Genomic DNA, 27630 nt, shown 5'->3' with positions numbered 1-27630 from the left:
GCAGCCATGAGCGCTGAGGAGCAGCTGGTTGCATTGCGGAATCAGGTTACCGCTCTCACATCGGCAGTCATTGCTTCGCAGAAGAAGAATGACGACTTGGAGAAGACGTGCCAGGATTTGCAGGCAAGGTGGGAGCGCGCGGACAAGGCGGGGGCCCCAGGATCCAGAGCGGAGGGCATTGCGCTTGGACGGAGGGGGGGTGCCCTAGTTCCGCATTTTAATGGCAACTTGCAAGACTATCCCAATTTCAGAGCGGACGTTGTATATGCACTGCACTTACTCCGTCACGATTTTAAAGATGAGGAGGAGAGAGTGGGGTTCATTGTTTCGCACCTGCATGGGGAGGCCAGGGCTTGGCTACGCAATTTGTGGCGCGAAGATGGACCGGCCCGTCGCGATTCAACTGCGTTCATCAAAGCGATGGATTCTTGTTTTCAATCCTCTGTGGATGTGGACATTGCGCGCCGTCAAATGCACGGGCTGAGGCAGGGGAAAGCGACTGTGCGCCAATACCACTCTAAATTTTTTGCATTGCTCACCGCCTTAGATTGGCCAAAGGACAGTAAACCGGTCAGAGATCTTTTTTGGGAGGGATTGAGCCCCCCCATCAAGGATGAGATCGCTAGGGGGGACAGACCCCAGACCCTAGAAGACGTGGTGCAACGGGCTTTAGCTCTTGGAATTCGACATGAGGGGCGTCCGTGGCACGAGGAGGACGGGCCCCAAGCGCGTGCGCAAGCAAGGACTCTCCCTTTTGTGCACAGGGACTTCAGCCGTGCGCACCCCTCGCCAATGGGGAAGGACAGAGAGGAGCCAATGGAGATTGGTGGTGCTAGGGCTCAGAAGCCATCCCAGAGCCCTGTCCCTGGTGCAGCCAAAGCGAAGCCTCCTAGAGGAACCAGGAAGTGTTACATCTGTGACAGTGCGCACCATATGGCGAAAGAGTGCCCCCAGAGGCTCCAGAAGCACACTGCAGCGCTGGCAACTGTAACAGCAGAGGTGCAACCAGGGGAGCAGCTTCAGGGAAACGACAGTGCCTGGCTGGAAGCAGAGCTACTGGGGCTCAGCCAGGCGGATCTGTAGACAAGCCCCCAGCATCACTGCAGAGCGTGGACCCTTTGCCTCCCAAACCGGCAGTTCTGCTCACAGCAACACTCCAGTTGCCTGATGGGAGACTCCTCGAGGTTCCAATAACGATCGATTCGGGAAGCAACGCCGACTTCATGGGACTGCAGTTCGTTAAGCAGCACAACATGGCGCTCCTGCCTGCAACGACGCCTCTGAACGTGGTCACGGTGGACGGCAGGAAGTTGCTGGGGGGGCAAGTGGTGCAGCAAACCCCTCCCATGATGATGCAGATTGGCAACCATCGAGAGCTTATTAGTTTCAATGTCACCCACTTATCGGACACACCCATCGTGTTAGGCATGAGTTGGCTGGAGAGGCACAGTCCCGCAGTTGCGTGGTACCAGAGGCAGATCAACTTTTGTTCATCGTATTGTGCTCAGCATTGCTTTCAGACCGATCAGGGAGGAGAAGCTGAGCAGCCATTGCATCTGGGTATGGTGCAAACAGTGCCTCACAAGTACCAGGAATTCTTGGAGGTTTTCTGTGAGAAGGAAGCTGACAAGTTGCCGCCTCATAGACCTTACGACTGCGCGATTGATTTAGTGCCAGGGGCGCAATTGCCTGCTGCCAAGCTGTACTCCATGTCGGAGGACGAAATGCAAGAGCTTCGGGAGTTCATAGACCATAACCTCAAGCGAGGTTTCATCCAGGAATCTAAAGCAGCGGGAGGCAGCCCTGTTTTCTTTGTGAAGAAGAAGGACACGCCCCAAAAAAGGCTTATAGTGGATTACAGGTTCATCAACAGCTTGACTAAGCCCAAAGCTTTCCCCATGCCCAAGATTGACGACCTTTTAGCGACCGTCAGGAGGGGCAAGATTTTCACCAAGCTGGACCTACGTGGAGCTTACAATCTCATCCGCATCCGGAAAGGAGATGAGTGGAAGACCGCCATGTTCACCCCTCTGGGCACATACGAATACAGAGTCATGCCTTTCGGCCTCCAAAATGGCAGCCACGTTTTTCAAGCATTTATGCACCACGTGCTAGCAGGTCTCCTCTACAAAAAGTGTGTCTGCTTTCTCGACGATATCCTGATTTTCTCGGAATCGCCGGAGGATCACGATAAGGACGTGAGGGAGGTCCTGCAGAGGCTGAAGGAACACAGGCTGTACGCCAAGTTGGAAAAGTGCCAGTTTGATGTCAGAGAGGTTGATTTCCTTGGCTACAAGTTGTCCGACGAGGGACTGGCCATGGACAGGGCTAAGGTTCAAGCGCTGTTGGACTGGAAAAGCCCTCGAAATCGGAAAGAGGTCCAGAGGTTCATCGGCTTTGCCAATTTTTACCGCAAGTTTATTAAAGGTTTTGCGAACGCGACGGCGGCGATCACTGACACCCTCAGTTCCAAGAAGAAGAAGTTCGTCTGGACCGAACAAGCGGAGCGGTCCTTCCGGACGCTTAAAGGTCTTTTCGCCTCCGAAGAGCAGCTGCTCCACGTGAATCCCGGCAGACCCATGCGGGTAGAGACCGATGCGTCAGATAGAGCGGTTGGGGCCGTTCTTTTGCAAGAGGATTCACAAGGCAACTGGCGACCGGGTGCGTTCTACTCCCGGAAGCTCAGCAAGGCGGAGCGCAATTATACCATATGGGACAGGGAGTTGTTGGCCATTCATGCAGCTTTCAAAGCGTGGCGACACTTCTTAATAGGAGCCAAGCACACGGTGCAGGTCCGCACGGATCACAAGAACTTAGAGTATTGGCGGACGGCTAAGTTGCAGACCCAGCGACACATGCGCTGGGCGGAGTTCTTTGCGGACTTCGACTTCAAAATAGAATACATCCCAGGAGACTCCAATGTTATTGCAGACGCGCTGTCCCGAAAGCCGCAATACTTGGAGGAAGCAGCTCCAATCGCAGCAAAGCACATTTTCGCACCGCAGGCGTGGACGTGCGCTACCATCGCAGTCGACCTGGACGCGGTGCGACGCGCGTTGCAAAGGGATCAGTTTGCACAGTCTAAGATGGAGGAGCTACGCGGAGGGTCGCGAGACAACGATGAGTTCCAATTACAAGATGGACTTTTGACTCGTAAGGGTGCCCTTTACGTGCCCACCGACGATCTTCGAGCCAAGGTTCTGCAACAGTTGCATGACGCCCCTAGTGCAGGCCATTTCGGCAAAGAGAAGACGATGGAGTTGGTGGCTAGAGACTTTTGGTGGCCCCAGATGAGAGGAGAGGTGGCGGACTACGTCGCCAGGTGTGATATCTGCCAGAGGTCCAAACCAGTGCACCAGAAGCAGGCGGGATTGCTAGAACCGCTGGAGACACCGCAGCAACCATGGGAGAGGGTAGCGTTGGACTTTGTTACAGACCTGCCCAGCTCCAGAGGTAAGACGGCGGTGTTAGTGGTGGTGGACTTGTTCACCAAGATGGCGCACTTCATCCCTTGTGCCAAGGTGGCGACGGCAGAACAGACCGCAAAGCTCTTCATCGATCACGTCTTCAGAGTGCATGGACTTCCGCAGTCCGTCTTGTCCGACAGGGGGCGCCAGTTTGTTTCCACTTTCTGGCGAAAGCTTCTGGGCATCTTGCACGTCAAAATCAACCTGACATCGGCGAGGCATCCACAAACCAACGGTCAAGCGGAGAGGGTCAACGCGATCATGCAGCAGTACCTGCGGTGCTACGCCAACCAGCGACCTGCGGCGTGGGTGGACTATCTGCCGATGGCTGAATTCGCCTACAACAACACGAAACACGCTTCCACCGGGGTGACGCCTTTCTTCGCGAACAATGGCCGTCATCCCAGAACCTTCCCGAGATTTGCGGCACCAGGAGGGGGGGGGCCTCAAGATGCCGACCAGTTTGCAGCGGAGTTGCAAGAGGTGCACGAGGAGCTGCGGAGACATTTGGAGCTGGCAAAACAGGCGTATAAGGTGCAGGCCGATAAGCACAGGAGGGCGGGAGAGGACATCCAGGTTGGGGACTGGGTGTGGTTAGCAGCCCACGCGATGCCGGCCAGGTCATTGGCCAAGAAGAAGTTAGGACACAGGCAGCTAGGGCCATATCAAGTTGAGGCTAAGATCAATCCGGTGGCTTTTCGTCTAGCCCTTCCGGAAGGTTCCAGGGTGCACCCGGTCTTTCATAGGTCGGTGCTCACTCCCTACAAAACCCCACACAGGTTTCAAGAGTCAGGAGCACCCCCAGAGCCACGTAGGAGGGCGCCTGAGAGGGGGGAATCGCCAAGACCAGGACCTCTTAACGAGGTCACAGAGATACTGGACTCGAGATGGGGGGAGGAGGGAGTTGAATATTTTCTCGCCAGGGAGGGCGCACCAGCCGCTGCTAATAGTTGGGTGCCAGGCTACGAGTTAGACGAACCCCTTTTGAAAGAAGAGTTCCATGCACTTTTCCCACATAGACCCATGCCAGCTGAGTACTTTGATGACTGGCTTTTCACACCCACATTGTCAGATAGCACGTTCAGGGGTTTCTCTTCCCCCGAGGAAAGAACACCAGAATCAAGCCCGCCCAGGGGATCGTGCTCGGGGGTGGACACGGAAACCCCTTATTGGTGGGAGGAGCAGCCAGAGGAGGAATGGCGTAAGAGGTGGCTGATAGGTCCTTGGCGGGCAGCACCGGAGGAAGTAGCGATGGAAGCAGAGACTGAGAAGCATTTGGGGGAAGAACCCGACTTCGAATACGCTTACACAGAACTGCCAGCGGAGAACATTGACGTAGACGACCTGTATCCTGAGCCTACCCCCGAAGAGCCGCAGTTTCCACAACCGGTCCCCGGCGAGCGGGAGGGGGGAAGGGGGGGCTTCGAGGGGGGGATGGATGTCAGGGTTTCTGGGAGAGAGGAGGAGATGACAGAGGAGACGGAGAGCGAGTGGGAGGAGGGGCAGAAGGATGAGGAAGAAGATGACGGAATTCTGAGGGAATCCACGAGTCTGAGCAGCGAGTCAGAGGATTCTCAAAAGGGGGTTACCTTAATCAAGCAAAGGGGAGGAGAAGGGAGAAGCGGAGAGGAGCCCAGTGGAAGACAGAGGAAGCAAGAGACGTCTCAGCCGGAACGGAGTAAAGGGGGTGGAGTCGTCAGCCTCTCGGAGGGAGCAGGATTAGGAGAGAACAGAGAGAGGGGGTTGGAGCAGGGTGTTCAGCCGGAAAGGGTGGAGAGCAGAGCAGGGGGTGGTGTAGCGGTCGAAAGAAAGGTCAGCAGCAACGTACGCGCGCCAAGTTCAAACGTAGAGGCGCGCGGAAGTGGAGAGAGCTCAGGGGAGGAGCCCGGCCCTAAAGCCAGAAAGAGGGGGGAAGAGGCGGCAGAGGATTCAGCCTCAGGCGAGTCACGGAGAGAGGGAACCCAGGGGGGCAGGAAGACCCTGCGGAAAAGAAAGGAGAGGAAGAGGTGGTCTAGAGCCAGGCTATTAAGTTGGTGCGGAAGAGGGGAGGAGTCAGAGGGGACTTCAGCGGTCTAACGTGGCAGACGTACGGCCACAATGCTGAACTGTATGAGAAGCAGAAATCTTCAATAAACTTTTCCTGTAAATAAGCTGCAACGGAGTGAGGTCTCTTGTGAGCTGGGACCAGACCTGGGTGGCCGTGACAACGTCAATGCATTTTCAGGTTAAGAATGTATTCTGTAGGCAAGATAGGCAGCCAGCATGTTTGCAAAGCTAAGCAGGGTCCGGTGTGGTTTCAAACTGGATGGGAGGCCGCGTGTTGAGATTCTGGCATTGCAGAGGCCCCTTCTAACTGTAGGAGCCAAATCCTAGGGGCCGAGGTCCCTTCAGAGTCCCCAATAAACTGTTTGAGGGGACTGCCTCTCCCCAAAAGCTGATGGGCATCACCATTCAAACGTTGCGGCTTGCGATCGGTTGTGCGATCGGTTATACTTTCTTGCCCTACCCCAAAATTTTATTCAAGTTGGCACCCCGGATTCTAGCTCTGATTCTGTAATTGTACTGGATCCATCTACACCCACCAAAAAATGCTTTAAAAAATTCACCTTCTTCTTCTTCTTCTTCTTCTTCTTCTTCTTCTTCTTCTTCTTATTATTATTATTATTATTATTATTATTATCAAGCACTTAATTTTGGTCTGTTGGTTTATCGACCAGCAACTGATGGAAGAGGGATCTAAAATAAAATAAACGAAAGCACCTTATTTACTGACCACAGGCCAGGCACCCATCCCAGATCTGTGGGGCAGGGTGCTTCGACTTCATCTCCCAAGGTGGCGCCGCTGGAGACGGAAGGTCCTGCCCCCCAACCTCCCACTGATCTACATGATTCGCACTCGCAGCCCCAGAAAGGACAGCTTTGTGTTGCTTGCGGGGACTTGTGGCTGCCCAGATGTCTCTGAACTGCAACTCGCGTCTTCCCTGACCATTAGGCCATACTGCCTGCGGGGGGACTGTTGGGACCAGTGGAGTCCTTCCATCCTTTGCCACAAATCTACAGGCTGCAAATGGGAGTTTCTCCGCAGAGCAGAGGCTCAGGCGTAAACGCAGAGGTGAGGATTTGACCCTTTCCTGGCAGGCCGTGGCCTTTAATCTTTCCCTCGGTGTTTCCTGCTCGGCCGCTGCCCCCAAAAGAAACCACAGGCAAAATGTAAATACAGCTGGAGATTGCCGGGGATTGAACCTGCAACCTTTTGCATGCAAAGCTATAGGCTTCTCCTAAAAACAACGCAATATTCTAGTCCTCATTGTCCTGGGTGAAGGGTTGGTTTAAGTAGAAAGCCGCTTTATACTGAGTTGGGGGCCCTGGGCAGCCTACACTGGCTTGCAGCAGCTCTCCAGTATTTTGGAAAGCTGGGAGCTGCCGTCGGGAATCGAACCCGTAATCTTCTGCAGGCACTCTGCCCGAGCTGAAACCCAGAAAACAGGGTCTCTAATCCTGAACAGCCCCACCTCTTCAATTGGCCAAAGAGGGGGAAATTGAGGCGGTTTGCTCTGAGATTCGCCCCGCTTTTTAAAAATAATAATGATGAGGCGTTTGGGCGCATTTCCGCGAACACATATAAAAATCACAGACGCAACCCAGAGATAAAGAGCCATGCAGCGATCGCATCTATGCAACTCCGCCGCAGCTGCTGCACTTACGGATTTATTTCTGGCACCCCTGGGTGGGAACAGGCGCTCTTAAGAGAGGAGGACGGATGTGCAATTGTTCCAAGGCAGAAAACTTTTTTTAAAGAGGAGGAGGGGGAAAGGTCGAAGCCGCGGGAACCGTAAACGGAATTGGGAACTAAGTTAGGGGGTGTGCAGAGAGGCGTCTCTTTGTAGGGGTGCAGGAAGAGCGGCGTTGCCTGGAGGCGATTTCCGACTCGCCCCAGGCGAGCTGCCAGCGGCGGAGCAGCTCTGCCGACAATCAGGGAGGCGAGGAAGCAGGGAGGCTGCGGGTTGAAGAGAAGGAAACTCTGCGGTGTTTTGGGGGGACATCCCGTCCTGCTCCCCCATAAGATGTGTGTGGGGTGCTCCTGAATTGAATTGCACCCTCCATGCCGTCTGGCTAGGGAGGTTGAGGTTGTGAGAGTCCGGCCACAAAGGGAAGTGAGGCGTGGTCTCAGTCCGAGGTCGAGGGAGCAGTATTGAGGCCGTCTGTCAAAGCTGAAGCTGGCTCCAAGGCAGGGAGTTGGGCGTGGTCAGAAGATCCAGCAGGAGAAGGTGCAGGCAGGAACTGGCTAGCGACAATGTTGCTCCCGCATGGGGCTGGCTTACTTTTATCTGCCCTGAGGCATAGGGCGGCCCCGATCCACAGGTGACTCGCCTCTCCTGGCCTGGAGGCAAGCACTCCTCCTGCGGGAACTTAGTTCCCTCCGCCTCTCTGCCCTGAGCCTCTGCAGCTCAGGAGAGGTTGGAGGGTTACCGGACCCAGAGGCAGCCTCAGCTTCCTCTGACGGGGCTGAGAGTGGAGCACCTGCAGGCAATGGGTCCTCCATCACCTCAGGAGCCAGAGCAGACTCACCTGAGGACCCAGCACAGGTGAGGACCCTTCAGGCTCAGGCCCCAGCCCTGGCTCAGGTGGTTCTGGAGGTGGGGATTCCTGTGCAGGCTGGGATTCCTCAGGTTCAGCCTCCGAGTCCGAATCCCAGGCCATCGCAGGAAGTCCCAGTTCTGAAGAAGCACTCCCCTTTCCCGAGAGAGAATGCCTCCTCGCATGCCATGGGGAATGTTTCTTAGAGCAGGGACAAGAGGTGCCCTCGCCCCGGTCCTCCAGGGACACGCCAAGATCCCTTCGCCCCCGTCGGCGGCGAGAACTTCTCCGTAGCGCCATTCGCACTGTGGACTCTGCGCGAGGAAGTCGACTCCCACTTCTATGCAAGGCACACACACTCGGGGGGGGCGCCCTCCTGCCTTCCTCATGCACTACATATTTTTTATACTTTGGGGCGGTTGTTTGAAAGGGCCCCGCGGGGGCAGAGGGGAGAGAAATCATGTACAGAATATTGTATTTACCTTTATGGTGCTATGCCGGAAAGGGGGCGCTCTTGGCACCTGGGTGACGCGGCGACTCGCGTCCGACGCGTCTCCCTGGGTGTCTCCACCCTCCCACCCAAAATCGCTTCCTGGCCCCCGACAAGGCGATTTCCTTAAAGCGATAGGTCTTTCCCCCTTTCCCCCCTTTTCTTTCTTTTAAATGGGTCTGGCCGGAGGGGCAAAGGGCATGAACGTCTAAACTGACAATCCTTCCTTGAAAGCCAGTATAATCTCGCAATTTGGCCGGGGTGGGGAGCACTGTGTATATATATCTATATCTTTTTTAAAAAGAAAAAGAAAACTTCTTTTGCAATATAATTTTATTAAATTGCTGCTTCTCTCTCTTTTTGTTTTCGAAAGGAAAACACACACACACACAAACACCAGCTTCTTTTAACTTGCACATTTGTGGATTCGAGGTGGGGGGGCGCTCCTCCCCCACAACATGGTGGGGGAGAGGGGTTGTCCCGAGTGAAAATTAAGAAGCGGTGGGTTTTGAGTCGATTTAGGGTTTTCCGTTGTCCTCAAAAGGTCTGAGATGGTGTTGTAGCAGAGGGAGACACTGTAAACGTTCCCCGGAAAAATATTGGCGAGCTGATGGAAGCTGCCGTTTGACGACGGCTTGTAGGATGAGACTTTGTCCCAGCAACAACCCCCAGCTTCTGCCCCCCTGAGTTTATTTCAGAAGAGACCTAGAAGAGCCTTATCCCCAGATTTCTCCCAGCTTTCTTGCAAAACGAGCCGCTTCTGAACTGATTCAGCCTGCGCGCGAAACGCTCCTTTTCCGTCTCTGACGGAACCACTCCGAATCCGGTTTAGCCAAGGACGCCGGAAAAGAAAGACGTGGGAGCGGGAGGGAGGCGCCGCCATCGCGGTCGAAATCTGGATTGAAACCAGATTAAGCGTGGGCATGACATTCGCCCTCCGACACCAGTCGGAGGAGCGGCTGCATAACCGCTCTGTCGATCGCTGCACCCGTTTCCCCGAACCCTGAGAGTTTGGGGGAAATTGTTATTTGTGGTGGCTGCCTTTGGAAATAAGGTTTTTATTGGGATCAGTCGTGGTTTGTTTGCTTTTCCTGGCATCGCCCTTTCTGCTAACACACACAGGCTTCCCTGTCCTGTCTCGAACCTACAAGGTTGTGGAGTGCGCTGTGGTTTTCTGGTCCCATAACCTGTCGCCGGACAATAATACGGCAAGGACAATAACTGTATACTCACGCCAAGGAAACAGAAGCCAGCAGCATTCTGGAATACCAAAAATATAATTTATGCTGTGCCTATGAAATTTACTGCTGGATTGTGTTTCCTTGAGCCCTAATCACTTATTTACCCCTGGTAATTTTTGCTCTAGTAAATTTGTGGTGTTGCAATATTATTATCCCCAAACACACTGGTATGAAAGAGGCCCAAATTCAATACTGGAAGGAGAGATTTGGCACCCCTCATTCTACTTCCCTCCTGGCTGATGCAGTGCTGTCAGGATTGGCCGAGGGGTAGATCAAGTGGGCGGGGCTTGGTTGAGGGGGAGGAGCCAGTGGGCGGGGCTAAGTTGGTTGGCACGCCTACTCGCCCCTATTATGAGTTCGGTCTGATTCAGGAAAACTTGCAGATGGCTGACTACACAAAACACATTCTCAGAAATCGCACCTATACAAATGAAAGTGTTATTAACTGTCCTTGACTACAAATAAAACAACGATTTGACACGGATGTGATTTGCAGCCGTCAAAGGGACAGGGAAGGGAATTAATTTGGTTCGCTTTTCAATGCGATCAGCCCAACATCCTGGGGTCCTTCGAAATCCGAGCGCCCGCAAACTTTGCAGTGCGGTTCTGCAAACGCCGCCCTGCAAACGTTGCCATATTTCAAGTTGTTGAGCTACTAATTCCGTCATTGGAATCCCAAGGATATAATGCACTATATTCCAATCAATTGTCTATTAGGGTAAAAAATGCATGGTTGAGGCAAAATTAGCTACAAAGCAACTACAGGGGTACCTCGGTTTAAGAACAGTCTAGTTTAGGAACGATTTGGTTTACAAACTCTGCAAAACCAGGAATGGTGTCTTGGTTTGAGAACTTTACCTCGGTCTAAGAACGGAATCCGAACAGTGGAAGGGCACCGGCGGCGGGAGGCCTCATTAGGGAAAGCGCGCCTGGTTTAAGAACGGTTTCGGTTTAAGAACGGACTTCTGGAACAGATTAAGTAAACCAAGGTACCACTGTATATTAACGGGAGCGGATTTTTCTGCAGGTTTTTTTAAAGCAAACAGATGCCGAAATCGAATCGAGCAGACTGGATTTAAGATAGGGGGAGTGAGAAACTAAGAGGAAACCAAGACTTGACAAATTTATCGGCCTGTTCCGCTTTCTCCGACAGCACTGCACAGCTGGGAGGTCGCCGTCCCCAAGACCTTAAGCCACACTTTTCCGTTTGTGAAGTTTTATCCTTTTGTGTTCATGTTCCCTGTTGTCACCGAGTAGTCTGGAAGAGGAGGAGGAGGAAGAGGAAGGGAACATTGGGGTGGGGTGGAGGGATAACCGAGGCAAGAATGTTTCTCAGAGTCGGGCCAAGATCCAGCCGGCGTCGATTCTCATTTCCTTCAATCTTTTATTTCCCCGATCCCCTCTTTTCCATATATCTGACCGGAAGTTTGTTTTCTTCCCCTGACGGTGATGCGCAAACACACTTCTGCCGTTTATATTTTACAGATGTCGCAATAATAGTTTACTCTCTCTCTCTCGCTTGCTGCTTGCTAAGTTAGCACACATATTCGCAGTGTTGTCCACGCCGGGAAGAGTGAACTGAGACCGTTTCCCGGCCAAAGAGGAAATGGATCTGGCCTCAGGGGCGTCCCGTCTACACCGCAGCCTTAAACTGGTTTAGCGGCCGGCCTTCCTCTGCTGGGAACGGTGGGTTGCACAGAACCCGACTCAGAGTAGATGCGTTGGAAAGTTGCATCTTTGTGTCAAGCCCATCCTTTCGTTCTTCGAGGGGTCTACTCTGAGCACAACGAACTTTCAAGCCCGGCCCTCTCATGCTGCAAGCAGGGTTCGTCAACACACAGTTCCCAGGCGCCCGGCTAAGCTACAGTTCCCAAGGTTCGTTGGGCGGTTGGGGTTTGTGTGGAGTGTCGCTATACATCGTAGACGTACCCGACCGAACGAAATAATCGGCTGCAACTCAGATCTCGGTCCGCCAACACAGCACTCTGCAATTCATCCCTCTCTCATTTCAGCCGGGCTTACCAAGGCCTCCCCATTCACTCACATGCACACACAGGCTTGCTTTTCTCCAGTGCTTTTCACAATATTTGATTCTAGCATTCGTCATACGCGTTCTGTTTTTTGTTTTAGCCAATGCACTTTTCTTCCTTGTTTTTTTTATTTTAAATGTACCATTATCCGAAAGCCGGCTCTGGTTTTCGTTCCTTTTCTCTTTCTCCCCCCCCCCCGCCCACCCCCACCCCCTATGCAAAAGGAAAATAAAAAAATAAAATTCCGAAAGGACAATTAAAAAAAAAAATGAGAAAAAAATAAGAAAAAGGGTGAAAAAAAATAAGAAAAAAGTTGCAAAAAATGAGGAAAAAATGTATAAAAATTAAATAAGCTATGCTTTCAACTCTCTCGCAGCCTCTTGTGTCTTTTGTATATGCAAGTCTCTAGGTTTGCATTATTATATGCAATTATTATATGCAAATAACTGAGCTTTTCGGCCTTCTAAAAAGAAAAGGGGAACTACTGCATTGCAAAGCAAGCCTCTTGTGTCTTTTGTATATACGGTATATATATAGCTTTTACAGAGTTAAAGCCTACAGGTCCAATTGTGGCTCACTATCTCCATCTGCTGACCAAACGGGGTTAGTGTTTTGCCCTCGCTTTCAAAAGCAAAGAAGGGCTAAAAGCTTCACCGGTTGGATTTCCACCTGTCAGGCAGCTGCAAAGGGAAAAAAGAGATACAATAGCCGTTTTCAAACATCTGAAGGAATGTCACGTGGAAGGTGGAACGAGCTCGTTTTCTCCTGCTCTGGACGGTAGGAATCGAACCCATGGCTTCCAGTTACAGAAAAAGGAGATCCTGACTAAATCAGCCGCTCTGAGAGGCAGCTTCCCACAAATATAAAAAACATAGTAATACACATTAAAAGGCTTCCCTATACGGGGGTTAGGGACACGGGTGGCGCTGTGGTCTAAACCACAGAGCCTAGGGCTTGCTGATCAGAAGGTTGGCAGTTCGAATCCCCGCAATGACAGGGTGAGCTCCCGTTGCTCGGTCCCTGCTCCTGCCCACTTAGCAGTTCAAAAGCACGTCAAAGTGTAAGTAGATAAATAGGTACCACTCCGGCAGGAAGGTAAACGGTGTTTCCATGCACTGCTCTGGTTCGCCAGAAGCGGCTTCGAGAACACTGTCCAACCATCTCGTCCTCTGTCATCCCCTTCTCCTTGTGCCCTCCATCTTCCCCAACATCAGTGAGCCCTCAGGGCTGATTTCCTTCCGAATGGAGAGGTTGGATCTTCTTGCAGTCCATGGGACTCTCAAGAGTCTCCTCCAGCACCAGAATTCAAAAGCATCCATTCTTTGGCAGTCAGCCTTCTTGATGGTCCAGCTCTCACTTCCATACATCACTACTGGGAAAACCAGAGCTTTGACTATACAGTGGTATCTCGGGTTACATACGCTTCAGGTTACAGACTCTGCTAACCCAGAAAGTGCTTCAGGTTAAGAACTTTGCTTCAGGATGAGAACAGAAATTGTGCTCCGGCGGCACGGCAGCAGCGGGAGGCCCCATTAGCTAAAGTGGTGCTTCAGGTTAAGAACAGTTTCAGGTTAAGAACAAACCTCCGGAACGAATTAAGTACTTAACCTGAGGTACCACTGTCTGGACCTTTGTCGGCAAGGTGAAGTCTCTGCTTTTTAAGGTTTTAGAGTTAGTTTTTTCTTTGGCCCAGGGTGGGGATAGCATAACTCCATACCCTCCAACACTTCCCAAAAGAAAATAGGGAAAGCAGAACATTCTGGGATCAAATCAGAAACCGGGGTGGTTTCAGTAAATCCGGGACTGTTGGTGGAAAACAGGGACACTTGGAGTGTCTGGGATGAACCGTCGCCCCTCCCGTCCAGGATAATGGAGAGTAACTAAGAAAAGAACAGGGACTCATACAGAGACGCACATTTATACTGAGTCAAGAAACTGTCCACCTAGCACTGCCCACACGCAGCCGCTCTCCATAGATCCAGTTACAGATAGGTTGCCGTGTTGGTCTGCCATAGTCAAAACAAAAAAATCTGACATCAGGAATCACAAGACAGAGAAACCAGTAGGAGAACACTTCAATCTCCCAGGACATTCTATACAAGATCTCAAAGTAGCTGTTTTACTACAAAGGAATTTCAGAAATAGACTGGAAAGAGAAGCTGCTGAATTGCAACTTATCACCAAACTTAAAACCATGGAGAGACCTGGTCTGAACAAAGACATTGGATTCTTATCTCATTATACATGACAAAGCCATTTTTCACCTTCTCACCCCTTGCTTTTTCCTGTAAGACCTATTGCAGTCGTTAAGAGTCGTCAACAGGCTCATCACAGCTATCTGCCAATCACCCATTCCCACCACCCTTCTGAGTAATACCCCTCCCCACCTTCTCACTATATAGAAGGGTCTGGAAACTTCTGTTTCAGTGTATCTGAAGAAGTGTGCATGCACACGAAAGCTCATACCAAGAACTAACTTAGTTGGTCTTTAAGGTGCTACTGGAAGGAATTTTTTTTGCTCCCCATAGAGTCATTCCTGGGGATGCCCCTCTGCAAGCCAAACCTGGGGGGGGGGCTCTTGGGCCTTTGCCCTTGAGAAAATGACTCATGAAGAGGCGCATCGGGCCACCCCTGGCGCGGCGCGGCGCTTGGAGAAGCCTTTCCCCAGCGTGGCAACCGTTTTCTCCCGTGCCGGGCGGAGGAGGCCTCGCTCCACCTCCGGCTCCTCCTGCCGCCCCGTCGTCATTTCCAGTGCGGCTGTCGCTGCTGTCACATCCGCCTCCTCGGGAGGAGGAGCAGGAGGCGCCGAAGGGGAGGCGCAGACGAGCAGCGAGCCAGCGCCAGCCGCGTCTCCAAGTTCCAGGCCCCGGGCGCGTAATGCGGAGCGCGGCGGGGGCCGGTTGCAGCGCCCGGGCGGGGGCCCGGAGGCGGCGGATCGGGGCCTGGCCAGTGCTGGGCGGCTAGATCCGAGCAGCTGCTGCCGGGAGAGGAGGGAGGAAGCCAGCCAGACGGAGGGAGAGAGAAAGAGAGAGACGCACAAGAGACGCTAGCTGCCGTGCGCCAAAGCGCGCTTTGGAGAGACCCCCGTCGGGACTTGGAGAGGGACGCGCGGCGGAGAGGGTGATTATCCGGGCGAGGTGGGGGCGGAGGGGGCGTCACTTGTCCTTAGGATCCCGCGGCGGATAGAGACGGGAGGGTGCAGGGAGGGGAGTCGGTGGCGGCGAGCCCATCCGGGTAGAGTTGCCTTTCGCTTTGCGCGCGCCTCCCTCCCCAAGGAGTGGAGATTATCCGTGCGCCTTCGGCCTCCCTTCTCCCCCGAGGTGCGCTGCCTTTAGGGACCTCCTCGCGAGTCGGCCCGGCGGCTCCACCGAGCGCGCTGTTGCCGACGCGGACCGGCAGCGGCTCCCCGGGGTTTCGGGCAAGGAACGGGCTCCCTCTTTCCAGCCCTTCCTGGATGCAAGAACAAGATACCAGTCCTCAAAGATTAGGGCTAAGGGTAGATTTAAGCCGAGAAGCTGCCTTGTTCAGTGGGCCCCTATCCCTCAGTATTGCCGGAACTGGCTGGCAGCAGCTGTCCAGGGGCTTCAAGACTGAACCCGGGAGGTCGGCTTCTTAAATCTTCTCAACGCCCCCCCCTTTTTTTGCAAAGCAGCAAGGTGTTAGGCGGTATGTCTACCAGATGCTTCAGCACTGGTAAACCCACCGAAAGGTCTATTGATTTCAGTAGGTCTCCGAGGAGGAGGAGGACCTAGTTGGGAACTGTTTGCGTTCTCTCCATTTGCGTGTGTATTTTGGTGGGGCGGGGGGGGGGGTTGTTTTGCAAACTTTGACCCTTTCCAGAGCGCGGCACACACACACACAGTAGAGCAGTCCGGGTGTCTGCACCTGTTTACTCTGAAGTCAGCCCCCTCCCTCCTGAGTTGCGTGCCCCCCCTCCCCCCCCCCACAGAGATACATCTGGCAGAGTTGAATACTTAACTGGTGTGTGTTTAGAAGGCAGGCAGCGGCCGATGATGTCATTATTGTTTTTCCATAGCACACCGTTCGACAGGGTTGTGCATCCTGGAAAGAAAGAAAAAACCTTGTCCAATCCACAGATGGTTCTGCAGCGATGATTTATTAATATTTTGTTGCCGTGTAGGCTGTTTATGTTGGCCAGATTTAACATGTTTCCCTCGGTGGTAGTGAGAGGAAGATACTTAGCTATCCCAGAATCAGAGCGTCTCTGCAAATGCAGAAAGCAGGAACCCGATACTCTGGAGCATATCTTCTTTCCCAGTGATTTTGGCAGTTGTGCCAGAGGACAATTATTTGAGACCCTAAAATTTAATAGATGGATTTTTACACAACCAACTGTTCAGGACCTGCTGGCGGACAGCGATGACCAAATTACTTTAATAGCGGCCGATTTTTTAAGTGCTGTCCATGAAGAAAGAATGGGCCATGATAAAGAGACTTAGTGGTTTTTATTGGTAGGTGATGTTGCTATGTTGTGTTATATTATCTATGTTCATCGATTTATTTCTTGGAGTTAAGAATAAGACTGGGATAAACTGTGTTTGCTGAGCCCGTATTTTATACAGCCTGTATATGATGCTTGTTAGTTAATGTGTGGTGTGTTATGCCTAATAAAGGATTTTGAATTGAATATATATATATATATATATATATATATATATATATATATATGGAATTTGTAGTTAAGGGAGTTAGCTTGCCGGCCTCTGCCCTGGACTGCGGAAAACGTCTGTGAATATATCTATACACAGTGGCACCTTGGTTGTCAAATATTTGGTTTCTTGCGCGGAAACCAATGTCCCCGCTGTGGAAGGATGTGTGGATCCAGAATTGGCCTCCGCTGTCACTTACGGACTCATTGTTAAAATCAGATTTATGGAAGACAATCTTACTCGGCTACGAGGGATCGCCGAAGAAGAAGAAGGTTCTAAAACTTAATCTGTTCCAAAACCAAAGCGTTCCAAAACCAAGGCACGCTTCCCCATAGAAAGCCATGCAAAAGGGATTAATCCGTTCCAGACTTTTAAAAACAACCCTTAAAACAGCAATTGAACATGGATTTTGCTATCTAACGAGACCACTGATCCATAAAATGAAAGCAATAAACATTGTACTGTACTATAAAATAAATAAGACAGTATTGTAGATGATAAAAATTAAAATTATTATTCCCCCCCCCTTTACCTGCACTGATGACAGTCATTGCTTGGATGGGGGCGCTTTTATCCATTTCCGCAGTGACACAATCAACCCATCAGTGGTTTGACTGGGTTCCACAGTCACAGAAACAAATGAATCGAAAACCCTTTTTATTTAAAATGCATCTCTGGGTTATTTGTGGGGGCTGCCTGGTGTTTTTACACAGGTAGAATGTGTGCTTTTGTTTAAAATGCATCTCTGGGTTCTTTGTGGGGCATAGGAATTCATTTTTAAATTCGTTATTTTTCTCCAAAAAAATATAGTCTGGCCCCCCACAAGGTCTGCGGGACAGTAGACCGGCCCCCTGCTAAAAAAGTCCAGTCCAACCCTTTGCAATGCAGGGGGAAATCCGTACCCCGTTAAAACGATGGAGTCCCTGTGGTTGTTTATAACACTCCTTTCCTTCCGTTTCCTCTTTCTTTCTTTCTTTCTTTCTTTCTTTCTCTCTCTCTCTCTCTCTCTCTCTCTCTCTCTCTCTCTCTCTCTCTCTCTTTTTTGTATTGGTTTTCACATATTATAAACAAACAAACAAACAAACACACAAGACAAACAAACATAAACCATAGCCTTATTGAAAATTACACTTGTTAACTTTGTTAAGTGACTTCCTCGCTTCCCCTTGGTTGAATTTCATTGCATGTCCTTTGAACAGTTTCCCAAATCCCAATTCTTACGAAATTTAACTTAAACATTGACATCCTTAAATCTTCACCTTATGGAATTAAACCTATTAACTCATCACTTAACAGAAATAAAATCTTAAGCCAATTCAGTATCTGCAAGCTGTTTTCAGGTAATTTAACTTAACAAATTTAACTAGTAAAGGTAAAGAGACCCCTGACCATTAGGTCCAGTCGTGGCCGACTCTGGGGTTGCGGCACTCATCTCGCTTTACTGGCTGAGGGAGCCGGCGTACAGCTTCCGGGTCATGTGGCCAGCAGGACTAGGCCGCTTCTAGCGAACCAGAGCAGTGCACGGAAACGCCATTTACCTTCCCGCTGGAGTGGTACCTATTTATCTACTTGCACTTTGACGTGCTTTTGAACTGCTAGGTTGGCAGGAGCAGGGACCGAGAAACAGGAGCTCACCCTGTGGCGGGGATTCGAACCGCCGACCTTCTGATCGCCAAGTCCTAGGCTCTGTGGTTTAACCCACAGCGTCACCCGCGTCCCTAACAAATTTAACTAGATAATCGTTAAATTTAATCTACTATCTCTTTTTATTTTTAGGACTCTGCAGAGGGAAACGGACGCTCAGCCGGGAGACTTCGGAACGCAGCCGCTCTACGCCGGAATGCAGGAGAACCCTCTCATAGTTCTTCGGAGTGGGCATGTCATAAAGGATTCCTCCGTCCGGCGGGAAGCTAAAACATTTCCCTAAGCGCCCTCACCTTCGCTGCTTCCCTCCAGCCCAGGACTTCTGCGGGTGTCCCTCCCAAAACAACCTTCTTCCTGCCCCGCCGGCCACCATGAACGGCCTGACGGTCAGCGAACTCTGCTGCCTTTTCTGTTGCCCGCCCTGCCCCGGGCGCATAGCTGCCAAATTGGCCTTCCTGCCCCCCGAGCCGACGTACACCATCGTCCCCGAACCGGATCCCGTTGCGGGGGGGCCCGGAAGCACCTCCCCCCGAGGAGGAGCCATGACCCGCTGGAAGCTGCACCTAGGGGACCGAGCGGATTTCCAGTACGCCCAGCGGGAACTGGACACCATCGAGGTGTTCCTGACCAAGAGCAGCCGGGGGAACCGCGTGGGCTGCATGTACGTCCGTTGTGTACCTGGCGCCAGGTGAGACGGCTTTGGGCTGCGTTTATTCCACCCTGTTTCGCTTTTCATTTGTTTGCCACCTTTCCATCTTTCTGCTGTTGTTATTCACTGCGAAACAGACAACACCAGACAGACCAAAACAATACTGCAATGACAACTAATAATAATAATACAGTGGTACCTCGGGTTACAAGGGACGCGGGTGGTGCTGTGGGTTAAACCACAGAGCCTAGGACTTGCCGATCAGAAGGTCGGCGGTTCGAATCCCCGCAATGACGGGCTGAGCTCCCGTTACTCGGTCCCTGCTCCTGCCAACCTAGCAGTTCGAAAGCACGTCAAAGTGCAAGTAGATAAATAGGTACCGCTCTGGCGGGAAGGTAAACGGCATTTCCGTGTGCTGCTCTGGTTCGCCAGAAGCGGCTTAGTCCTGCTGGCCACATGACCCGGAAGCTGTACGCCGGCTCCCTCAGCCAATAAAGCGAGATGAGCGCCACAACCCCAGAGTCGGCCACCACTGGACCTAATGGTCAGGGGTCCCTTTACCTTACCTCGGGTTACAGATGCTTCAGGTTACATACGCTTCAGGTTACAGACTCTGCTAACCCAGAAATAGTACCTCGGGTTAAGAACTTTGCTTCAGGATGAGAACGGAAATCGTGCTCTGGTGGCGCAGCTACAATGGGAGGCCCCATTAGCTAAAGTGGTGCTTCAGGTTAAGAACAGCTTCAGGTTAAGAACGGCCCTCCGGAACAAATTAAGTACTTCACCCGAGGTACCACTGTAATAAATAAAGTTTTATTTATATCCCGCCCTCCCCAGCTGAAGCCGGGCTCAGAGCGGCTAATAATAGTAAAATAATTCAGCATTCTAAAATCAGTTCATTATAAAATCAGTTTTAAATCAAATTAATGGCAACCATTGATTTGACTAAACATTAGTTGACCACACATCATCTAACACAGGGGTCAGCAAACCTTTTCAGCAGTGGGTCGGTCCACTGTCCCTCAGACCTTGTGGGGGGGCCAGACTATATTTTTTGGGGGGGAAATGAACAATTTCCTATGCCCCACAAATAACCCAGAGATGCATTTTAAATAAAAGCACACATTTTACTCATGTCAAAACACGCTGATTCCCGAACCGTCCGCGGGCCGGATTGAGAAGGCGATTGGGCCGGATCCGGCCCCCAGGTCTTAGTTTGCCTACCCATGATCTAACATCACACATATTTTTGATCCCCGAATCACCTCATTGTGCTTTCTAAATATTCTTATAATAATTAATAACAATAATTTTATTATTTACACCCCGCCCATCTGGCCGGGCCTCCCTAGCCACTCTGGGCGGCTCCCAACTGAATATTAAAAACACAAAACAGCATTAAACATTAAAAACCTCCCTAAATGAGGCTGCCTTCAGATGTCTTCTAAAAGTAAGATGGTTGCTTATTGCCTTGACATTTGACGGGAGGGCGTTCCACAGGGGGGCGCCACCACTGAAAAGGCCCTCTACATCCCCCTCTGTTATTTCTTGACCCCCCCAGTGGTCTTCTGGCGGGAGCGAGGTTACAGGGAACCTGGCAGAGGGCCTTCTCAGTGGTGGCGCCAGCATGGTTAAGGGGTTAGAGTGACTTACTGGGAACTGAGAAACCTGGGTTCAAATCTCCCCTTGGCCCTGAAGCTCACTGGGTGTGACTTTTGGCCCGTCACTGCCTTTCCGCCTGACCTAGTGAGGTTACAGGCAACCAGGCAGAGGGCCTTCTCGGTGGTGGCACCCTCCCGCCAGATGTCAAGGAAATAGACGACTTTCTGACTTTCATAAGACCTCTGAAGGCAGCCCTGTTTAGGGGAGTTTTTAATGTTTGATCGTGTTTTTAATATTCTGTTGGGAGCCGCAGAAGGGAGGCAGTGTTGCCGTATGGGGGGATTGCCGTAACCTGGGTCTCTGCGGAGATTTTGCTGGCTCGGCCACGGACTGCCTGCAGGGGAGAAGAAGGGAGGGCAGCGTCCAGGAAGGAGCAACAAGACAGATGTTAGCGCCACAGCTGTTTCCGCTGTGGAAGAGGGCGTTTCCCCGGTTTGGGATTTCCTGTCCTCCTTGCAACGGATACCAGGATCCGTTCAGCCGGTTTGCTGCGAACGGGTTTGCTGCAAACTGTTAAAAATAAGAGACCCTCCTTGCTGTCAAAAGACCTGAATATCACCAGGGCTGCTGCGAAATAACTCTGTTTTATGGTGACGGGCTGTGATGGTCGATGGACGGCTGCTGATTTTAAACTCCGGGACATAGATTTTCAGTGGAAGGAAACACTGTTTTTACAACGGAAATGAGATTATATGGAGCTTTCTGTTTTGCCTACTGCGCCCGTGCCAGGAATCCACCCCCCCAAAAAAGAGGATGGTTTTGCTGGGGAGGCAAAACCTCAGTTAATTGAGTATTTTTTTTAACACTTTTCATTAATTTTTGAGGATCTGGGGGGCAGCTGCTCCCCTGCCCTCCCTTGGCTGACATAGTATATGTTGCTGCTGTTAATTCTGCTGTCTGGTCTTTGAGCCCAATAATGATTGATTGATTGAAACTGTTAAGCCTTTTTTTTTTTTTTGCAAGGTGGGGGGGGGGGAGAAAGAGGAGTCCTTTTCACGATTAAAACATTCGGTGTAGGGAAGTTGGTGCAGAAAGTCTCGTGCAGCATTTGGAATACGCTGGTTTAGAGGAAATGTAATTTCATCGAAAGGTTTTCGTCCGTAAAGGAGTAATGCGATGAAAGAAATGGATGTGGGAAACAAGAGTAAAAGAGAAAGATAGAAACGGGAAAAGAACGTGCAAAAGTTGCAGGTTTGTTTGTTCGTTTTGTTTTTAAACGATATTCTATTGCATGGCTAGGCAAACTAAGGCCCAGGGGCCGGATTCGGCCCAATCGCCTTCTAAATCCAGCCCGCCGACGATCCAGGAATCAGCGTGTTTTTACATGAGTAGAATGTGTCCTTTTATTTGATGTAAGTCACAGGCCCCGCCTGCTTGCCTGCTCTCTCAAATATCCCTGGTTTGCTCCTTTCTATATATAGGGTGGGACGCAGGTGGCGCTGTGGGTTAAAGCCTCAGCGCCTAGGACTTGCCAATCGAAAGGTTGGCGGTTCGAATCCCTGCTGTGGGGTGCGCTCCCGCTGCTTGGTCCCAGCGCCTGCCAACCTAGCAGTTCGAAAGCACCTCTGGGTGCAAGTAGATAAATAGGGACCGCTTACCAGCGGGAAGGTAAACGGCGTTTCCGTGTGCGGCTCTGGCTCGCCAGAGCAGCAATGTCACGCTGGCCAAGTGACCCGGAAGTGTCTCCGGACAGCGCTGGCCCCTGGCCTCTTAAGTGAGATGGGCGCACAACCCCAGAGTCTGTCAAGACTGGCCCGTACGGGCAGGGGTACCTTTACCTTTACCTTTATATATAGGGTGCCGACATTCTGCATGGACTGGTTGCAGGGCAACATGGGCAAATGGCTTGAGATACCTATGAGGTCCATCAATTATCTTATAGCATATATTCAACACAAAAGAATAGCGACCATTTGTTGTTGGCAAAGGACAGCTGGGCATAGAAAGGGCCCCATGACCTTCAGGAGCTGAGGGCCACATCAAACCAAAATCCGGCCCTGCACTCAAAAGACGTTCTCCTCCCATTGCAGGTTCACGGTCCTGTTCTCGCACGGCAACGCTGTGGACCTGGGCCAGATGTGCAGCTTCTACATCAGCCTGGGCACCCGCATCAGTTGCAACATCTTCTCGTACGACTACTCAGGGTACGGCGTCAGCACGGGGAAGCCCTCCGAGAAGAATCTGTACGCCGACGTCGACGCTGCCTGGCAAGCCCTGCGCACACGGTGAGCGTGGGAGCGAAGGTGCCCTCTTTAAGTCAGTTGTTCGCTCGCCATTCTTCAGTGGTCTAAACCACAGAGCCTAGGACTTGCTGATCAGAAGGTCAGCGGTTCGAATCCCCGCAATGACGGGGTGAGCTCCCGTTGCTTGGTCCCAGCTCCTGCCAACCTAGCAGTTTGAAAGCACGTCAAAGTGCAAGTAGATAAATAGGTACCACTGGCAGGAAGGTAAACGGCATTTCCCATCAGATGTCAAGGAAATGAACAATGATCTGACTTTTGGAAGACATCTGAAGGCAGCCCTGTTTAGGGAAGCTTTCAATGTTTTATCATGTTTATGTATATTACTATTATTATACCCTGTCCATCTGGCGGCTTACAGCATATGTGAAAACACCAAACATTAAAAACTTCCAGATGCAGGGTTGCCTTAAGGTGTCTTCTTAAAGTTGTGCAGTTCTTTATCTCCTTGGCATCTGAAGGGAGGGCTTTCCACAGGGCGGGTGCCACCACCGAGAAGGCCCTCTGCAGGGTTATCTCACTTCTTGCAGGGAGGGAACTTCCAGAAGGCCCTGAGAGCTGGACCTCTGTGTCCGGGCTGAACGATGCGGATGGAGACGCTCCTTCGGGGATACAGGGCCGTTTAGGGATTTAAACGTCAGCACCAACACTTTAAATTGTGCTTGGAAACATCCTGGGAACCAATGTAGGTCTTTCGGGACCAGTGTTCTATGGTCTCAGCAGCCGCTCCCAGTCCCCAGTCTGGCTGCCGCATTCTGGATTAGTTGCAGTTTCCGGGTCACCTTCAAAGGCAGCCCCACGTAAGCGCATGGCAGTAGTCCAAGCGGGAGATAACCAGAGCATGCACCACTTTCGCCAGTCTGCGGGCAGGGAGGGGGTTTCTTTCTGCGTACCAGATGGAGCAGCCCTGGACACAGAATTGACCTGCGCCTCCATGGACAGCCGTGAGTCTAAAATGACCCCCAGGCTGCGCACCTGGTCCTTCGGGGGCACAGTGACCCCATTCAGGAGTGTGTTCAATAATTATTATTGTTGAAACTGAAGTTGGCACTGTTCTCTCTCCCCCCCCTTCCCTGCCTACCTTCCAGATACGGGATCAGTCCCGAGAACATCATCTTGTACGGACAAAGCATCGGAACGGTGCCCACGGTCGACCTGGCCTCTCGCTATGAGTGTGCGGCTGTGATTCTGCACTCGCCGCTCACTTCGGGAATGCGTGTCGCCTTCCCAGAAACCAAGAAGACCTACTGTTTCGACGCTTTCCCCAAGTAAGGCTGTGGAGGGGGTCTGTGTCTGGCATTTTGGGTGGGGAGCTTCTCTCTGTGGCCAATTTAGGAAAGTGGGCAGGGCCAAGGGGGCCTGTCCGTCACCGGACATCACCCTCGCAGTCCCGACCAAGATGAAGCAAATTAGAACAACAGCGCTAGGTTGAAAATGGTTAAAGGTAAGTCTGCGACCAGAAGGAGGAGGAGTATCAGGAAGAGTGGATTAAATTTAATGATTACCGTATTTTTCGCTCTATAAGACACACCAGACCACAAGACGCAAGGAGAACAAGAAAAAAAATATTCTGAATCCCAGAAGCCAGAACAGCAAGAGGGATCACTGTTCTGGCTTCTGGGATAGCTGCGCAGCCGGCATTCGCTCCATAAGACACACACACATTTCCCCTTACTTTTCAGGAGGGGAAAAGTGAGTCTTATAGAGTGAGTCTTATAGAGTTAAATTTGTTAAGTTAAATTAACTGAAAACAGCTTGCAGATACTTAATTGGCTTAGGATTTTATTTATGTTAAGGGATGAATTAATATGTTTAATTTCATAAGGTGAAGATCTAAGGATGTTAATGTTTAAGTTAAATTTTGTAGGAACTGTGATTTGGAAAACCGTTAAAAGGCTATGCAATGAAATTCAACCAAGGGGTTTGTAATTTTCAATAAGGCTATGATTTATGTTTGTTTGTCTTATACGTTTGTTTGTTTGTTTGTTTGTTTATAATGTTGTGAAAACAAAAAAAATGAAAAAAAGAGAAAATGGTAAAAGGTAAAGGGACCCCTGACCATTAGGTCCAGTCATGGCCGACTCTGGGGTTGCGGCGCTCATCTTGCTTTATTGGCCAAGGGAGCCGGCGTACAGCTTCCGGGTCATGTGGCCACCAGGACTAAGCCGCTTCTGGTGAACCAGACCAGCACACGGAAACGCTGTTTACCTCCCCGCCGGAGTGGTACCTATTGATCTACTTGCACTTTGACGTGCTTTCGAACTGCTAGGTGGGCAGGAGCAGGGACCGAGCAACGGGAGCTCACCCCGTCATTGCGGGGATTCAAACCGCCGACCTTCTGATCGGCAAGTCCTAGGCTCTGTGGTTTAACCCACCACGCCACCCGCGTCCTGAAAATGGTTAAAAAAGTCATTCAACTTTAATAGAATTTTAAAAAACGTAAAAAACTAGATGTGTTGAAATAGGAATAGTAAAAAGAGCACTCTTTAAAAGGAGCCAGTAGCCGAAAGCCTGCTGGGTGGAAGGACGACAAGGGGGGGCAGTTTGGCTTCTCTAGGGAGGGAGTTGAAAAGTCTGGGAGCAGCCAACACCGAGAAGGCCCTGTCCAGCAATCTCACCAAGTTTGTCTGCGTAGCTGGCAGTAGTTTCAGTGGCCTCCTCTGTAGATCACAAAACCTGGGCAGGTTCGGGGGGGGGGAGAGATTTTAAAAATAGTAATAACCAGGGCCTTGTTTTCATCCGGAACTCAGTTTTAAAAAACTATGGTTTAAAAAGCCATGGTTTAAAATAACCCACTATGGTTTAAAAACCATGGTTGTTGTTGTTTTTAAAAAGCCATGGTTTAAAAAAACCATATAGTATAAAAACCATGGTTATTGTTGTTTTTAAAAAGCCATGGTTTAAAAAAACCATATGGTTTAAAAACCATGGTTGTTGTTGTTTTTAAAAAGCATGGTTTTTAAAAACCATGGTGGTGGTTGTTTTTAAAAAAGCCATGGTTTAAAATAACCCACCGTGGTTTAAATAACCATGGTTATTTAAATAACCATGGTTTTTTAAAAAAGGGAATCCCCACCATGGTTTAAATAACCATGGTTCACAAAAACCCCACCATGGTTTGAAAAAACCATGGTTAATGTTACGGGGCGAAGCAGGCCAATAAGTCATGTTCTTTTCCTCTTCCGCAGCATCGACAAAGTCTCCCGGATCACCTCCCCGGTCCTCTTCATCCACGGCACGGAAGACGAGGTCATTGACTTCTCCCACGGCTTGGCTCTCTATGAGCGATGCCCGAAGGCCGTTGAGCCGCTGTGGGTCGAGGGCGCCGGCCACAACGACATCGAACTGTACAGCCAGTACTTGGAGCGCCTGCGCAAGTTCATTTCGCACGACCTGGCCGGCCAGAACAACTGACAACCGCCCGTCTCGTTTCTCGCCCTCTCCTCCGGCCGCGCGCACCTCCGTCCGGAGGATGGCGAGGGGCTCACGGCTTTAGGGCGCTCTTACGGGCACCAGTCCCCTGCCCACCGAAGCGGGAGAGGAGTCCTCCGTTACAGAGGGGCACCAGTCTCGCGTCTCTCTCGGGGCGTTTCCTCCGACACCGGGAGTCGCTCACTCGCCCACCGCTGCCATCTCTGACGTCGACGCCTCCCGCCCCGGCAACGTGCCGAGCCGCCCCTCTCTGCGCCTGCAGACTAGCCGTTTCCGCACATCGCTGTCCATTTTTTTACAAAAAAATACGTCGACGACGCCTCCATTGAGACTACGCTGCCACCACGACATCCCATTTTCTCGAATCCTTCTTTTCGTAACTCTCGGCGCGTCCCAGAGATAGCAATAAGCCTTGGGGGAAGGGGGAAGGTGGGGCGGGATAACCCTCGCTCTGCCCCGAGGATACAGGGTGGGGTGGGGCGCCAAAATGCATGACGGCCAAAATGGTCCGCTCTGCCTCCGCTGCCCGTCGCACAGCGCCACCTAGAGGCCGGAGGACCTCTGTTACAGATTCTCCTGTGCTTCGGCGGATGGAGTTTTCGCCAGGACACCCTGGTTGTGGAGTACAACCTGTCTGATCTACACGGGCCAGGATTAAGCGGGTTGACGGGAATCAGAGAGATAGCTTGCCTGTTCCGTCCACAAACTCCCGGATCCTATTGTTTGAATATCCCCGCCGTATCCGGATAACCCCATGTGTTTGAGCCAGAATTCATTTAATTCCAAATAACACAGGGAATTATTTTCGTGTGTGTGTTTTCGGGGTGGGGGAGGAGAGGGAGTTTGGGGAAAGCCTCCCACCCGTTCGTTTTTGACAACAAAGAGGAATAAAAGTTTGGAAGACCCAGATTTGTCTCCCGAGAAATGTTGTTGGGTGTGTCTTGCAGGGTTCAGGGGCACGGCTGGAACTGGGTGTGTTGGGGTACCCGGAAAAAAATCCACATTCCTCTTGTAAGATCTGCACCATCTCATAACGGGCTTCGCTACATCTTCTGAGATGGATTGGGTCCAGGAGAGTCGCTTGCCTGTTGCTTGCAAGGAGATGTTGCTAAGTAACTCACCTGTCTTTACATGCACGACTTGTGCTGTACACAGTTAATAATGATAATTTTATTCTTTGTACTCTATCCATGGGACGCAGGTGGCGCTGTGGGTTAAAGCCTCAGCGCCTAGGACTTGCCGATCAAAAGGTCGGCGGTTCGAATCCCTGCGGCGGGGTGCGCTCCCGCTGCTCGGTCCCAGCGCCTGCCAACCTAGCAGTTCGAAAGCACCTCCGGGTGCAAGTAGATAAATAGGGACCGCTTACCAGCGGGAAGGTAAACGGCGTTTCCATGTGCGGCTCTGGCTCGCCAGAGCAGCGATGTCACGCTGGCCACGTGACCCGGAAGTGTCTTCGGACAGCACTGGCCCTTGGCCTCTTAAGTGAGATGGGCGCACAACCCCAGAGTCTGTCAAGACTGGCCCGTA

At 51.3% G+C, this 27630-nt stretch overlaps 1 protein-coding gene across 1 annotated transcript; it reads left to right on the top strand.

Annotated features, from left to right (window-relative positions):
- The first annotated feature begins 14609 nt into the window (after nt 1–14609).
- On the top strand, nt 14610–27010 carry ABHD17A (abhydrolase domain containing 17A, depalmitoylase). The gene is made up of 5 exons (XM_081895834.1): nt 14610–14926; nt 18253–18808; nt 22462–22656; nt 23760–23939; nt 25860–27010. Exons 2-5 carry the CDS (start codon nt 18492–18494, stop codon nt 26083–26085), a joined length of 918 nt encoding a protein of 305 aa, XP_081751960.1. The 5' UTR covers nt 14610–14926; nt 18253–18491; the 3' UTR covers nt 26086–27010.
- Nucleotides 27011–27630: the final 620 nt, after the last annotated feature.

Source organism: Podarcis melisellensis, assembly GCF_964234715.1.
Source record: "Podarcis melisellensis genome assembly, chromosome: 18".
Classification (NCBI taxonomy): Eukaryota; Metazoa; Chordata; class Lepidosauria; order Squamata; family Lacertidae; genus Podarcis; species Podarcis melisellensis.
Note: the sequence above shows the minus strand (reverse complement) of the source record. Positions and strands in the feature narration are given on the sequence as shown.